This window comes from Nicotiana attenuata, unplaced genomic scaffold (genome assembly GCF_001879085.1).
Source record: "Nicotiana attenuata strain UT unplaced genomic scaffold, NIATTr2, whole genome shotgun sequence".
In the NCBI taxonomy this organism is placed as follows: Eukaryota; Viridiplantae; Streptophyta; class Magnoliopsida; order Solanales; family Solanaceae; genus Nicotiana; species Nicotiana attenuata.
This window is the reverse complement of record NW_017670842.1, coordinates 364,216-380,945: the sequence shown is the minus strand read 5'-3', so window position 1 is coordinate 380,945 and position 16,730 is coordinate 364,216. Positions and strand designations below refer to the sequence as shown.

At 35.7% G+C, this 16,730-nt stretch overlaps 1 protein-coding gene across 3 annotated transcripts; it reads right to left on the bottom strand.

Annotated features, from left to right (window-relative positions):
* Positions 1–12,154: 12,154 nt before the first annotated feature.
* LOC109243822 (mitochondrial carnitine/acylcarnitine carrier-like protein) lies at positions 12,155–16,478 on the bottom strand. Of its 3 annotated transcripts, none has more exons than XM_019410820.1 (4): positions 16,297–16,478; positions 15,710–15,796; positions 13,042–13,441; positions 12,155–12,775 (listed from the first exon to the last, which is right to left on the bottom strand). In XM_019410820.1, exons 3-4 carry the CDS (start codon positions 13,431–13,433, stop codon positions 12,274–12,276), a joined length of 894 nt encoding a protein of 297 aa, XP_019266365.1. In that variant the 5' UTR covers positions 13,434–13,441; positions 15,710–15,796; positions 16,297–16,478; the 3' UTR covers positions 12,155–12,273. The 3 variants fall into 3 exon arrangements, with proteins under 3 accessions (XP_019266365.1, XP_019266366.1, XP_019266364.1); XM_019410821.1 differs by lacking the exon at positions 16,297–16,478 and adding an exon at positions 16,175–16,290; XM_019410819.1 differs by lacking the exon at positions 16,297–16,478 and adding an exon at positions 15,926–16,154.
* Positions 16,479–16,730: the final 252 nt, after the last annotated feature.

The following is a 16,730-nucleotide window of genomic DNA, read 5'->3' as shown; positions in this document are numbered from 1 at the left end:
AATAGCCTATTCGTTAGGAGAATTACAACCCAAAAAAATAGCCAAAGCAAATGCCAAAATCTATATCTATCCCAATTCCAAAAGGCATAAATATAAAAAAAATATAAAATTATAGTCACGATCTGCTTGTGAATATATCAATCAATAGAAAGGACATAATATCCACAAAAGAAAAAAGTAAAATAGAAATACCAACCGAATAAGACATGAGACCATTGATTAGAACTGGAATGGAGCTGTAAGTATTGATGTGGATAAATCACACTATCTTTATTTAGAACCTGCAAGAAAATAGTTTATTTAATGAGCTAGATTCGTTTTTTAAAGAGCACAAATAAGAAACTAAAACTGACTCTGAAGCACCATTAACAGCATTAAAGTATCTAGTATGAGTTCATGCCACAATGATATGATTACTAGAACAGCTCATGAACGGCAAGACAATTGCAGAGAGTCTTTCACTTTTTCTTTTAACAAGATATAGTTAAAGGCTATATAATCTATACAATTGCCACATTCTTATCTTTTTTTGGTTAAATCAGGATTAAACAATATCATTAGAGATATTTGCTTCATACCTCACTTGGTTCACCCTGCAGCCTTTGTAAATAAAAATCTGATTCCGAGACCATAATCCCTGGTGGCAATGACTCTGCACTACGAGGATTAGTTGGGACATATATCTGCAAAAGGAAAGCAACCTATCAACATTTTAGAAAAAATGTCTAGGTGCTCTGCATTCTAAATCTACCATGGCAGTCAGAATAACAATCCTACACCACTTCTAATGAAAACTGATCATGTCTTATGCATTTACCACTATCTTCAAGTCTTTTATTTTAGGATAATTTAGAAACATCAACCTCCTAACTCAAACCTAAATATAAGCATTCAAGGAATTGAAACCCTAAACAAGAAACAACTAAAACTAGGGATGAAGGAGCTTACAATTTCTTGCCATAGCCATAGAATTGGAAGAAAAGGTTGCTGCTCATTGAACCTCATAACTGAAAGTGCCAGTCGAAGGGTTGAACGAATTGGGGAAGGTGAGAGCCAAAAATAAAATAAAAAGGGGGAGAAATTCAGGGAAAAAAGGGGAGGGAAGTTTGCCGCGCTTGTTTTTGCTGAAAATTGAGAAAGACCTAAAAATATTGCCACAATTCAAAAAAATTATTGAGAAAAATAAGTGTTTTACCAACAAGAAAAAACTTTTGGCAACACTAATAATTTATTGTTGCCAATTTATTTATATTTTAAAATTGTTATATTACCCAAAAGGTTATGGGAACAAAATTAAAATATAGCCAACAAGAAATTTATTGTGGGTAAAAGTTCTATGATACAGCAACAACTAAATAATATTGTTGGCATTTATAGATATGTAGCAACAATATTATTGTTGTTGCAAAAAAGTTGTTGCAAATTATATACTTTCTTGTAGTGAGCTTTAGAAAATTAAACACAGTACTAATAAGATCTACAACACATCATGCAGAAACAAGTACAAACTAACCATAGGCCCATAACTAAAGTTGTGCAAAACAGTGGTAGATGTAGATTTTGCGCAATGAGCTTAACAGAACTCAGTATTTTTTGGGGATTATAGATACATATGTTAAAAATTACTAAAATGTTGATAATGATTAAGTATAATTCCAAAAATATAATGAGTTTCAATGCGAAGAATCTTTAAAGATTAAACTTAAATCACCCTTGTTGAAAAGAGGCAAATAACTTGCATGCCAACTACTCATATGTGACACACGCCCCCTCACGCGCACATAGTAAATCATCATGTTCTACCGTTTCCATGCATGTATAGTAAGAAGAAGGAGGGGGTAAGGGGCAAATTACTGCGATGAAGTGATCAATCAGAATAGATGAAAAGTCCCAATAATAATGATCTTCTTCTTCGTTGAAAACTAAAGCTATGGAGACTTGCTTTTGAAAATGGCTTGCTGAAATGTATCTTGACTTTCCATCAGTACCGATCCTTGCCCTATAAATTGATACTTTAAACTTCCAAAAATGTTTGGTCTTATCTTATGGAGTAGTAAGTATTCATAAATAAACATTGCTGGTCAATAAATTTCTCATTGCACCTAATCAAAGAACGTAATATATTGTTACTTGGGTGAAACACAGGAAACTAATCAGTGATATATTCAAAGGGTGACGTTGATAAAGATGGATATTTGGAACTATGGGGAATTTGTTGCCATTTCAGTCCACCTAAGAAAGATGGCAAATGAAGAGCACCTGAAAAAGGCATTTGATTTTTTTGATAAGAACCAAACTGGCTATATAGAGATTGAGGAGTTGAGGGAGGCCTTAGCTGACGAGATTGAAATCAACAGCGAAGAAGTTAACAATGCTATTATGCACCATGTGGACACAGACAAGGTCAGTAATATATTCATATCATAAAACTCATATGGCCTCTTTCCTTCTTTGTTTTGTTTACTTGTGGATGATGCCGTGTTGATTCTATGGACCTTGGGAATGGGAAAAAGAAAATGGTGTTGTGTCGTCTGTTTTATGTGCTTACATTTCATTATCATGCAGGACGGACGGATCGGATAAGTTACGATGAATTCTCTACAATGATGAAGACTGGCACAGATTGGAGGAAGGCGTTAAGACAGTATTCACGAGAACGATACAATAGTCTCAGCTTGAAATTAATGAAGGATGGTTCCTTACAAATTTTAGTCATGGGGTTGGATTTGACAGCCAGTATGTTTTGTAACATAATGTTTGAGGTGATATTAATCCCACAGAGCACAAGTGACCATGAATGAGGTGTTACATTTCCATACATTACTAGCAAATAAAAAGTAATAATTCTTCATCAAATCTTGTTTAATACATTATACATTAATCATAACTACCTACATTAAAAACCAAGAAGCAGAGTACATAGAGTGAATTAAAAATAGAGACTACTGTCAGTTGCTTCCTATTTTCTCTTGGTACATATGTGCATATGTGCATCTGTCACAACCCCGACCCCGGTCATGATGGCGCCCAACACACTTCTAGGCAAGCTCGACCATATACAGCATTAACCCAAATTCTTACTCAGATTTTAGATAATTAACGCAGGGAATTTGCTAAGTCATTACATTCAAGTTCATAATTTATAATAAAGCCTGCGGAAGTTCAATTAAAATATCACAACATAGCCCAATAGAATCCGGTGTCGCGAACACGAGCCTCTAATACAGAATATCCACCTAATACAAGCCTGTCTAGGAAAAATACGGAACAAAAGGATAGAGATAGAAGGGAGAGATCAAGGTTGCGAACGCCATGCAGCCACCTCGATGCTCCCGGATGCTGCTGCGCTGCTAATCAAGTCCTCACTCAGCCTGTGGGGTACCTCGATCTGCACGTAAGGTGCATGGAGTAATGTGAGTACTCCGACCCAGTGAGTAATAAACATAAATAAAGGCTGAGAGTAAGAAATCATGGAATAATACAAAGTAAGCTATAACTGGCAGTCCAGAACATTTAATCATGAAGCAACACACCGATGAAATAAGGTACAGAAATACTATGACAAGTAAACCAGATAAATATCAAATGCATGAATGCAATGCAACACATAGAATGGTACACTCTAGTACCCGCTGCGGTGTGCAGCCCGATCCACTTAACATCGACGGCGCTCACTGGAGGTGTGTACAGACTCCGGAGGGGCTCCTACAGCCCAAGCACAAATAATCAAGCCATCTCGTGGCACCAACCAGGCTCTCGGCCTCAATATCAATATAATACCGCTGCGGCGCGCTGCCCGATCCATGCTCAGTCCAGAAATTCACATAAGCCTCTAGGACAATATTAAAATAATAAGTTCTCAGCTCAGAATGTCAATAAAAATAGTGTTGAAGTTTTCAAATCTTAGAAAGATGGCTGAGCATTTCAAAACTGTATTTAAACTTAGGACTGAAATCAATTAACATGTCAAATAATGTGAAAACAGTGATAGCAATCCCTGAAGGATTCAAATAATCGGCACAAAGACCAAATATAACAATTTAATCCAAGTAGGATGATTTTCTAACAAGTCTTAGTCGAAAATACTGTATAAACATCACTCGGGACGGACCAAGTCACAATCCCCAACCACAAATGACCCCGCACTCGTCATAGAGCGCGTGTCTCGCCTCAATATAGCGTTACAATGTGAAATTTCCGGGGTTTCAAACCCTCAGGACATCATTTACATCTATTACTCACCTCAAGCTGGCCAAAAGTCTAGCTCGCTATGCCTTTTCCTCTAGAATCGACCTCCTCGTGTGTCGAATCTAATCAAAACCACAAGGAACACGTTACAATAGGCTAAGGGAACATAACCCAATCGAAAAGACTCGAAAAATATCGAAAATCACGAAATTGACAAAATCCGAGCCCCGGGCCCACTTCTCGAAAAATCAGAAAATTCACATCACCGGATTCCTTATCTCGCCACGAGTCTATACATATCAAATTTACCAAAATCCGAGCTCAAATGCTCCCTCAAACTCCAAATTTCCATTTCAAAAGTCAAGCCCAAGTTCTTCCATTTTTAATCAAATTTCCATGAATTTAAGTGTTGATTCTTCAATAAAATGATGATTCTAGGTCACGAGACTCACCTCGAATCAATTCCCGTCAAAACCGTCCTTAATACTCGTCGAAAAGCTCCCAAGGTTGTTCAACAATGGTGAAAATAAGACTTAGCTCGCGGAGGAAATATTATAAGTCTACCCAGCTCTTTTCGCTTTTGCGGTCCCTTTCTCGCTTAAGCAGGACCGCTTCCGCGACTTTCCTTCCGCTTCTGCGAAAATTTCAAATAAAGGCCACGACCGCTTCTGCGGTCAACAAGTCGCTTCTGCGACTCTGCTCCTGTGGATTTCCTCCCACTTTTGCAGAAATACCAAACTCGAGCCCAACCGCTTCTGCGGTTACACCATCGCATAAGCGATACCGCTTCTGCGGCTACCTAATCGCTTCTGGGGAACCAGCGCCCAGGCCTCCTCACCGCTTCTGCGGTCAACCTTCGCATAAGCGTGTCCGCTTCTGCGGTTCAAGACTCGCAGAAGCGAAAATACCAGTTGCAGCAGGCTTCAGCAACATGCAAATTCCAAAACTCTCCGTTTAACCATCCGAACTCACCCCGAGGCCCCCGGGACATCAACCAAAAGCACCAACACATCCTAAAACATCATTCAAACTTGTTCCAATCATCAAAAAACATCAAACAACGCTAAAACCATCGAATCACATCGGATTCAAGCCTAAGTTCTTCAAAAACTTCCGAAATACGCATTTGATCAAAAACCCGACCAAAACACCTCCCAATGACCTGAAATTTTGCACACACATCCAAAATCACCTAACGAAGCTACAACAACTCTCGGAATTCCATTCCGACCCTCGGATCAAAATCTCACCTATCAACCGGAATTCGCCAAAATACTAACTTCACCAATTCAAGCTTAATTCTACACCGGACCTTCAAAATCACTTCCGATCACACTCCTAAGTCACAAATCACCCCCCGAAGCTGACCGAATCGCGAGAAATTGCATCCGAGCCTTCTAACTCATAAGTCAACGTCCGGTTGACTTTTCCAAAACAAGCCTTCCTTAAAGAGACTAAGTGTCTCATTTCCTACCAAAACCAATCCAACTTCAACTCTAACACACCAAATGCCGATAATGAAACATGAAGAAGCATAAAAAATGGGGAGAAACGGGCGGTACAAACATGAGACGACGGGTTGGTCGTCACAAACATCAGCCTTGTCTCTTGCTAATGACTTGATTCAAGGAGCCTGCCTACTGAGTGCCCATACAATCTAAGTCTGCTGCAATAACATCATCATCATCAGAACCCAATAATTCCTCCATTGTGAAGCACTCGTCGCTGCTTATTACTAAGGATGGCTCTGCATAATAATCCGATGATGTTAAATATCAAGTAAAAGTGATAGGTGCCCTCTCTTCAATGTTGTGCACTTGCTCTTTGACCACTGATCAGACACAAATCCAAGCATCAAATGTTTTCTTCATTAACCATGGTTAGTACTACTTCCTTGAGCCATTTGACAATGATGTTCGCTCATCAAATGCAGATAGGCAACTGGGTTCTGCATATTTGATTTTTCTGTCTAGCAAACTACCGAGTGCTCGTACACTTTCATATCCACATGATCAAATATTGTTCATTATCTTCAGTCAATGTTGATGGAAACAGTTAGCCCCTATCATCACATTCAATATTACTATGGTCTTGTTGCAACTAAGCCATTATTATCAGTGTGAGTAGTATGTAAATTTATTTGAAGTTGTCGATGAATTCCAACATTTCAACATGACTTTGAACTGGAAGGTCCCATCTCTTCAAAGTTTTGCGCTTGTTACATCCACTAATTGCAACTGATCAAACGCATTATTATGTTCGGATGATGAGATTGATTTGAAGGACACAAATCATGAACACCTGTCCCTTGATCCTCTGAAGAACTTGTAACATCGTCATGTTCTTGAGTTGCCGAAAGCATGGTATTTTAACAACAACAACGTTGTTTCCACTGTCCGCTATTTCCATATGATCATTATGCATGTACAATTTTACCCTTAATGCAGCATAAAACATAATCCTCATTCTGAAGTATATATTTCGTTGTCTTACACCTTTAGTATGTTGTCATTAAGACTATACTCTTTCATATTCCAAACAATATTTTTAATTCCTTGATCGACACTTTTCTCTTTTTCGATATCGAAAACTTTTCTTGAACCCAATCAACTTTGACCCTTTAAAAACTGATTTGTGTTTGTCAAGTCCTTTCCAACAGCCTCCTCCGATCAGCCCGACTGAACCTTGAACCACCCGCTTTTGTCTCTTCAACTTAGTAAAGAAATAGTTTACCTTTGTATCATCTCTCAGAAAATTGTTTTCGAATATATCCCATGGCTTCTTATTCCCGTAAAGATCCTCAACTCGAATATTATCACACGAGAAACTCTTGCACTAAACGAATTTGAGTAGATAGCGAATAAGCTTTTCATCAGTGGGTCGAAACCTGAATCCCAGTACTGGATTTGGACCATAATTATGGCTCTGCTGGTAGTCATTATTTTTTGTTTTCAGTGAAGAAATTAGCTGAAAACAGAAAGGAAATACTTTCAACTAACCCTAAGAGACAACAAAGGAGCTGGTGAGGGTTTAATGTAATGTAATAAAGTTGTTGCGCTATTGGTACTACTTAATACTTATATAGGTGGTTGAGCACTAGGCGCGGGAAGCAACAAAAAGCCGACTTAGGAGAGAATTAGGAAATTTTCAATTCCACAGTTCTACACATTTGTATTAAACGTAATGGAAACGCAAATACTAAAAAGCTTTTATGTTTGTTCTCTTTTTCTAAATTTATAAATTTAATATGTATGAATTTTTAATTTTATTTCGTTTTGAATGTGTGACTTCTAGGGTGGGCGTTCGGGCAATTCGGAAATTAAATATAGAACTTCGATTTGGATTTTCGGTTTTCGGATTGAAGAAATGACAATCCAAATCCAATCCAAATAAGCTCGGATTGGATTGAATTTTAAATTCGGGTTTCGGATTAATCGGGTTGGATATTTTGGATTTTCAGTTTTGAGCTTATAAGTTGATATGTTTCTTCTTTTTACAAAAAATGAATATCCAAATAAAGTACTCATATTTAATTGCGTGAAAAGTTACTCATTCTACACCGTAATCATCCAAATAAAGTTTCAAGAGTAACGAAATTACTATCAAGAAAGGCAACAGAGACATTAATACGACCGATAAGAAGTAGTAATAGTAAAATCATGTCCAAATATAAAGTATTCTGACAGTAACTTAGTAATTAATATGCATATGCGAAATAATATCTATGATAGAGTATTTAACTTATTATTATTGACATATAGATAATGGACTAAATATTAAAGTATAAAATTTTCGGATTTTCGGATATCCAAAATCCAAAGTACTAAATCCAACATCCAATCGAAATCTAAAAAAATTTAAAATTAAATCCAAAATCCAATCCGTAATTCGAAAATTCAAACCAAAATCTAAAAATTCGGATTTCAGTTTGGATTTTCGGGTTTGCCCAAACTATGCCCACCTCTAGTGACTTCAGTTTATTTAATTTACTTGATTACACATACACCCTATATTTCAAAATTAAATACTTAAGCCCCCTCCCCTAATGAAAATATTAATATAAGTTAATGTTTGTGCATATGATTTTGTTGTACAAGCTAGGGTTAAGTGGCTGATTTTGAAATATTATTCCGGTAGTTGGTTATGTTATAGGGGTTTCAATGTGATACTCTAATTATTTTAACCGTGAATTGTTTTCTTTGATTTGTAAATAACAGACAATTAATAATAAAACATCTTTAAGGATCTGTGTTAGAAAGCCACCAGGTAATTAGATTTGTGTAATTATTAGGGTAATAATTACACGGCCTAATCATAGTTGTGTAATTATGACGACTTGTTTGTTTGTCATAGTGTAATTACAAGTTTACTGTTTGGTTGCACAAGTGTAATTACACAGTTAAATGAAATTTTAAATGAAGTAATTATCAAAACATAAAAGTTAATATAATAAATATATGCCTATAAATTTTTATAGTATTAATGATATTATATTTGGTATTTAAGATGTATACTTTTTCTGTGATATACATCAATTAGTAATCATATATTTTATAACTAATATTGTAAAACTAATCTCATAATATTAATATATATATATATATATATATATATATCTTTTCCAAATTAATAATATTTTGTTTAGATACTTACAAAGGCTAAAAACATACATTTTGTAAGAACATCATGGAATTCATGGTTTGATAAAATAAATTAATATTTATAAATATAATGTCATAACAAAAAATTAACAATAAAATTAACAAAAAAGTAAAAATAAAATTAAAAAATAAATATAAAGTTATAAAGAAAATAAATTAAAATAAAAACAAAAAGGAAAGAGACTAAAAAGCAATTTCTAATTTGTCATCTCTTCCCATAGATTACTTAGGGTCAGATGAAGATGGATCATTTCTCGGATGCTCGGCATGCGTTTCAGTCAAGATACTCATTTGTTGAATAAAAACTTGTCATAATCAGAAGGAAGTTTCTTCAACTATATAGTCAACTTTGTCTAGCAAAATTATTCTAGATACTTCTTCTAGAGCTTCAATCATGTTGGTGAACTTAGAGAAAGAACAATAGAAGGGAGTTAATCAACTCATGTATATAATTTGTAGTTATATTATTTGTACCATAAACATGTGAAATTGTTGTGTTAAATATGTTAATATTTTGTGTTACCATTAACGCATGTACAAAATTTACCTTGATTTAAGATGGTTTGATCATCCTCTCTTCCAATGCAGACATCCATATTTTGTCCTTTGTTGTTGTCCAACTAAGAATACCAGGGATCGAATCACCAACCCTTGTAGCAATATCACTTTAACTGTATTGCAACACTCGTACAACCAGATTTGCATAGCGAGGGAAAAACCTCGAAGAAGAGAAAAACGCACAGATGGGGTCAATTTATGCCTAAAAGACTGAAGTAAATGTATATAAGCATCTATAGACAAAATGACAATAATATATTGCAGACAATTAAATGATAAATTAAGAAATACATAACATAATTAAATTACAAAGCAGCTATAAAACACTGACAGACCTCTGTTTCCAACAAGAAAACTACAAAGTAACCTATATTTAAAATATTTGGGGGGGGGGGGAGAGGGGGGGGAATGTCTACTAGACATAATATCTACAATTTGTTTATGGGAAATACAATTACTACTTACAAAGAGAGCCAAAATTCACCAATAAAACAAACTACGTCAAGAAATACATACTCTAACAAAATTATTTCAAATATTATATAACAAATATACAACTAAAAAAATATTTAGAAAAATTAATAAACAACAAGATATATACACAATGTAGACAAAACTTCTACAATGAAGGATTAATAAAAAAAATAGGTATCAAGATGAGCATGAAAATAACTTTTTTACTAAAAAAATAAATGAATATTATAATTACTACAATTTTACCTTGTCTAAAGACTGTTGGAGTATGTTTTTAGGAGATATTTGAACCTTATTCCTTCTTGAAGGTTTGCCAGCAAGAGAAACTTTGACTTTTTTTTGCAGATTTGGGAATCACTTCTTCTTCCACGAAATCGTCATCAACAGTGGTTTCTTTGTCCTTCCGTTTTACTGATTTAGCAGATGAGGATCCGTCAGTAGAATCCCTGTCATGCTTGAGTTTTTTCGCGCCTCTGCCCTAGCTTAACAAGGCGTAAGCGGGGACTTTCTCTCTAGTGTTTCATGTCAGGATTTTATCATTTTTTTTTGGATGAATCATGTGAGAAAGTACTCAAATCAAATGTAGGAATTTTATCATCAGTATCTTCTTTAGGGCTTTTCGACGGAGTTCCTTTTTTCTTCATGAAAGGGAAGGAATTGTTGATGAACTAAGGATTTCGCAGGGATTTACAGAGAGAAATCAGGGATTTTGAGAGAGAAAATGGAAAAACTTTTGAAAAAATATGGAAGAAAAACGTTAATGGAGAGAGAGATGTTCAGAAGCGGGGGGCTAAGAAAAGGGGGAAGTGGGATATATACGTTAGATATTGTATAGCGTGAAAAACTGACTTAATTGATATCTCATTTAATTCCTAAAATGTAATAATTGGTAAATTGTATATGACCATGTAATTAATTTGAAACTTGAGTAGGAAGGATAAAAAAGTTTCATATAGTGTATAATTTGGTAAAAATCCTTTAATTGAAAGGACAATATGGTGCGCGCTTCGAGCTTATAACTGCATAGATTTTAGCTAAAAATAGCACGCAGAAATACATTGTTGAAATTTTTGAAAAACCGAGAGCTATATTGAAAACAATGAGCCCGGAACCAAAATGTGGTTCTTTTGGACTAAAATAACCGAAATGTGTAGAAAAAAATATGGTGACCAATTTATATATAGCGTCTTTTTAAAAGACGCTATACCTTAACGGTCGTTTGGCTAGTTATGTATACAGCCTTTTTGAAAGACGCTATTTGTAAAAAAAAAGCCTTTTTGAAAGGCTCTATATATATTATGTGGGCCGACCGTTAACATCCCTCTTTCTTTGTTCTTGGAATCCACGTGGCGCAGGAAAAACAGATAAATAAATTTAATGTACCAAAACTCGAGTAGAGTGCTGGGTGGTGCAATGGTTGAAGGTTAGGCATGAAATTGATTTCGTCCTTGAGGTGCAAGGTTCAATTTCTTCTACCAGCATTATATTTTGTTTTCCTATTCTTTTATCATTTTTCATTTTTTTTCATTATTTGGTTTAAGTATTTAGACACGAATACTTTAATATTTAATATTTAGAAAATTATGATTTTTGAATTCATTTAAAGTAAAAAAAAAAAAAGAGAAGCCTTTTACTATTTCGTTAAAAAATCTACCAACATTTTTAATAGTTGTTATTTTGTATTATACGTAAAACAAAATTATCTTTTTCTCCTTTTATTTTCAAATTAGAATTATGAGTTTTATTTATAGTTAAAAATTTCATAAGAGAATAATATATATAGTTTAATCTTTTGAATTTTTTATTTTTTGATATCTTTCTTTTTAATGTATTTTGTTCCTTGTAATCAAATGAAACAGCTATCCTATAATGAGCAAAGCTTTACAGAACTCTGGAAGGGTTATATTTTATTCTCTATGTGAATGGTGAGTATATTTTCTTAAATTTAATGTGGTGATGCCATTGGAAGCAATCTAGATTAGACATCGAGCGTGTCTTCAGTACATATAAGTAGTATTAGTATTATTCTCATATTTTCTTATTCCTAGATTTTCCACTATCTATTGTCTTTGACTATCTTATCTTATCATCTTACCTCGCCGTTGTTACTGCTTCCTTTTGCGTCTTTCCTTGAGTCGAGGGTCTATCAGAACCAATCTCTCTACCTTCACAAGGTAAAGATAAAGTCTGTGTATACACTACCCTCCCCGATGCCACTTGTAAGATTTGACTGGGTTTATTGTTGTTTTTACCCCTGAACAAATGGCATAAACTTTTAAGCACAATTGCCCGGCTGTAAGTTCAAGTGGAATTACACTATTTCAGCAAAGAAGAGTTAAGTTGAAAGAATAACAATTTAACAGTGTCTAAATCCATCCCCATCAACAATGAATTATCCCAAACTAGACCTAACCATCTCATATGCCAAGAAACATGCAGCATTTGCAGGGACGCTACGTCCCATAGCAGGTCCAAACCCCTTGTAAAGTCCTTTGACCCCCTCTGCTGCCAAGATCTTTTTGAAAGCATCAAAAAAGCCAGAAAACTTCGGGTTTTTATAATCGTCGACCTGGATTACACTCTTGATGACATCTGTTGGATACACGGAAATCCAGAAGGAACCGCCCGCCAAGCCTCCAGCTACAATAAGAGAACCTCTTCCTAACCCCGAAGTGTCTGTGCCTCCTGCAAAGTACTGCTTTAGTGCTTCGTACATACCAAACATAGCAGCATTTCCGGGTATTTCACGTGCCATGGTAGGGAACAAGCCCTTGAAGAGACCCCCGACACCTCCTTCAGATCGAAGAACGTGTCTTGCCACATCCATTGGTCCTGCATATTTCACTGCCACAGCAGCTGAGCCTGCACTTGCCATTACACTCTGGGCTTGCAATCTGCATTCATGTACAAACAAGTAAATTGCCAAGTACAGAAATTGATTCCTAGTAGTTTTGATCATTGATCAAACAGTGGTAACAGCAAGTTGAAAAGTACATGTGCATTCTTTCCATCTACGATGCACACATACACACCATTTCAATGGAAAGGTAAAACATGGAAAACATCTAAAGTTCATCTGTCATACAGTTTGGTCAAGTGCAGAAAACTTTATAACGCTAGATCACATACTACATTTTGGTTTAAAGCACTAGAAGCGAACCTGCATTTTATAAGTTCAGTTGGGCAAGCAAGAAAAGACACAGCAGTTCCAGCAACAGCTCCACAAACGATTTGCTGGTTCACAGTAAGAGGGGCTCCAGGTTCAGACTTCAAGAATGCCTCGGTTTGACCTCTCACTGTGAAGAGCACAGCATTAAAGGCTGCAACAGTGGCAAGTGGGGCCCCCATGCCTTTGAACAGCCCCCTAGCACCTTCTGCAGCTACTGTTTGCCGAACAGCATCTATGGCACCCGAGTATTTAGGAAGCTGCCCTGGAAGTGGAGTAGGCTGGCTTTGAAGCTTGACCTTGATGGTATCAAAAGGGTGACCAACAATCAATTGTGCTGCTCCACCTACAGTCCCAGCTGTTAAATCCTTGGCTACGTCACCCATTGTGGTATCTGGAGAAACAGAAACAAAAGGTAAAAGGAAATTCAGTCTAAATGTAATGCTGTTGTATTGACTCTCTTCAATGACAGTAGAAAAAGAACGAATTGGTGGGAAGGCGAGCATTGCAAGAGTGTATTATCAACGTCAAACTTCAGACTTCTGCTAAAAAATTGCTGGAAAGAAAAGCATCTATAATCTTTACAGTCAATAGCCATGAACCTACACAATAAACAACACTAGTTGTCCTTGATGTAATAAAAAGTCTAGCTTAGGTACTTGTGGAGCTATCACAATTTGGGGTTAAAGAGCACCAGAAAGAATCCAGGCAGCATCATTTCTTCTGAACAAAATCAACAACAATAAACCCATTGTAATCCCACAAGTGGGGTCTCTGGGAAAGTTAGTGTGTACGCAGACCTTACCCTACCTTGTGAAACCCTACCTTGTGAAGGTAGAGAGGCTATTTCCGATAGACCCTCAGCACTTCTTCTTAATAAAATCAATCATAATATTACACCTCCAGACACGAGGAACTCTGATAATTGGAAACTCATATGATATGTCAGACAACAATAAACGAACAGATCAAAAGTTCATATGCTAATTCGACTTCTCCAGATAATTTTGACATTGGGGTCCTAACACAGTCAGCCACTTTAAAACCAAAGTGATCAAGCTGCTTCTGCCTAAAAACTATCTGCGTACAATGCGACAAAGTGAAGCACTAAGACAGCATGTTAGAACTCCAGTCCTATCCCATTACTGTTTTGCATATTCATAATAAGGACGGACTAAAGGCACTAGCTTTTACTTGAAAATGCATCCTTTGGAACTCTAACTGTGAATATCAGGGCTCTCAAAGCGGCTACTTTAGCAAGTAGAGATCCTGTGGCTAAACCGCTGGTAACAAGAAATGAGAAGCACAGGCTAATGAATATAGTTTACTCTTGGGTAATTACAGTTGGGATAGTGTTATCAGACCCTCCAAATCAATTTCCATTTAAAGGAGGAAAAAAGGGTTCCACCCAATCTGGAGTGTTATCAGACACTCCAGAGAACTGATTTAGAAAAGAATTTTTGAAAGCTGTTACAGAAAGACCCTTCGGATATGGGAATCTTGGTCTTTCCCTTTGAGTCCTGTAATCCTATGATTTCCATTGTGCATATCAAGTCCATTAGGCAACAAAGGGAGGGGATATCAATACAGCACACCTATTCCCTAACATTCTAACTTCTTTTTTCTCGCTTAACCAAAAAAAATATGTACATGAATCTCTTCCATCAATTCTTGACTTTTCTCTCCTTGATACACATATTGAAATGTAAGGAATCAGGATATGTATGAGAAGAGGAGAAAAAAAGGAAACGCAATGGTGGTGATAATACTCTACTTTGGATAGCAGCAGAAATTCTGTCAAACTAACTGAACTTGAAGACCTTGACAGAATTAAATGATTTTTTTAATTAGTCTGATAGAATTAAATAAATCAATTTTATTGGTCGAAATGTTCTAGCTCAAAACTAACTATTCAAAAAGATAAGGCAAAGCATTTATCTGAGGTACAAATTGGTTTTTAGGGAGGAAAAAAACTGATGAAGAAGGCATTCAAGAGAATTCTTGTGGTTTTGCAAATAACTTGAATTTATCTGAATAATTCTCCTTATGTTCACTCAACAACCTCGCAAAAATCCAAGCTGAGAACTTTTGAGAACATTGCCAGTCCTTCCTTACAAGTTACAACTTATAGATGAATGACGCTCCATTGACTAAAAGGGTGCCGCCCCTTTTGGCACACATGAAAGCTAAATCCAGCAATCAAATATAACAGAGCCAAACTACGTTTTCCAAATAATTAATTATTCTGATATTCGCAAAAACCTAAGACTTCAAAACTGCTGAAAAATATCCATGGGAAAGTAATGTATATTGTGAAACCTCGACAGAGATTCAAAACATAAAACCATTGCTTAGAATAAGACCCAATACCACCAAAACTAAATAGCTATATCAAGAAAAATAAAGCGTAATTACAGAATTTCAATACATACAATAACACATATTCACGGAGTGGAAAAGCTATGCTTTTTGTTTTCCTTTTGTCTTTTAACTAACCATACAATAACCCAACACCCTCTCCATTCCATCAAATACCTCAAAGTACAAATGCAGTCCTAAGCCACAAGCGATCAACTCGTAAAACCATAACATATTTAAAGTAAACTCTTACAAACATTGGCACATGGGTTTAGAGAAAAACTATAATAACAACAGCAATTACCTGGCTGGTTCCTCTTTACACAAATCGAATATTCAACCAAGCCAACCAAACAGATCCCAGACTTAATAAGATAATGGGCACTGCAATCTGAAATCAAACAGATGTGCAATGTAACAGTCAATCACTCAAACAGATCCAAACAAACATGTACATCAAAATATGACATAAGGAAACAAATCCCAGAAAGCAAAATTGTAAAAAAAAAAGTAAAAATACCAAAAGGGTATCACTGAATGTCAATTTTCAGCACACCAACTTCTAAAGCTAGAGACTTTTTGATCTAATTAAAAGAATAAAAGAGAAAAAACAATGAAAATATCAATAGGGTATCATTCAGATGCCCATTTTCAGTACACCAACTTTTAAAGGTAGAAACTTTTTCATCAAAATTATAAGCTTTATGCTAACAAAAAGATTCTTATGGTATCTAGGTGAACTGATTCTTAGTCCACAAACCACGTCTACCTGATAAATATGATGAGTAAAAATCTTGAAGTTAGTTTAGAGCCACATGAAGGAATTCAACAAACGACAATAATGGGATGGACTGATTTTATTTAAAAATAATGGTGGCCAGTAGATCTTACACTAGTCTCAAGTGAATCCACGTAAACAAAGTGGAAAGAGTGCAGTTTTTACACACACAGACTAGGACGAAATCAAGAAATGGATAGGGGAGATATGAGGACACAAATTTAGAGCCAATTTCAGCCAGATGCAACAAGATCTTAGAGAGAGTGTGAGATGGAGCAGCTCCTCTATTTTTGGATGACTACTTCTATATAAAGGGAATAGTAGGGTCACCACCAACCCCCATTACCTACTAGAGTGTATACTGATTTTGACACGTTCCTCCTCTGAAAAACATTTTATATCTTTCATAGAGTTTATTATTTGTACTTTCAACGTTAAGTTTTTAATAAATTTACATGATTCGAGTTATATTCAGATAAATCGTGCCTAACCCTCTATATCTGCTCAAAATATTTGTGGGTAATAAGAGCCAATTTGGACATAAGAA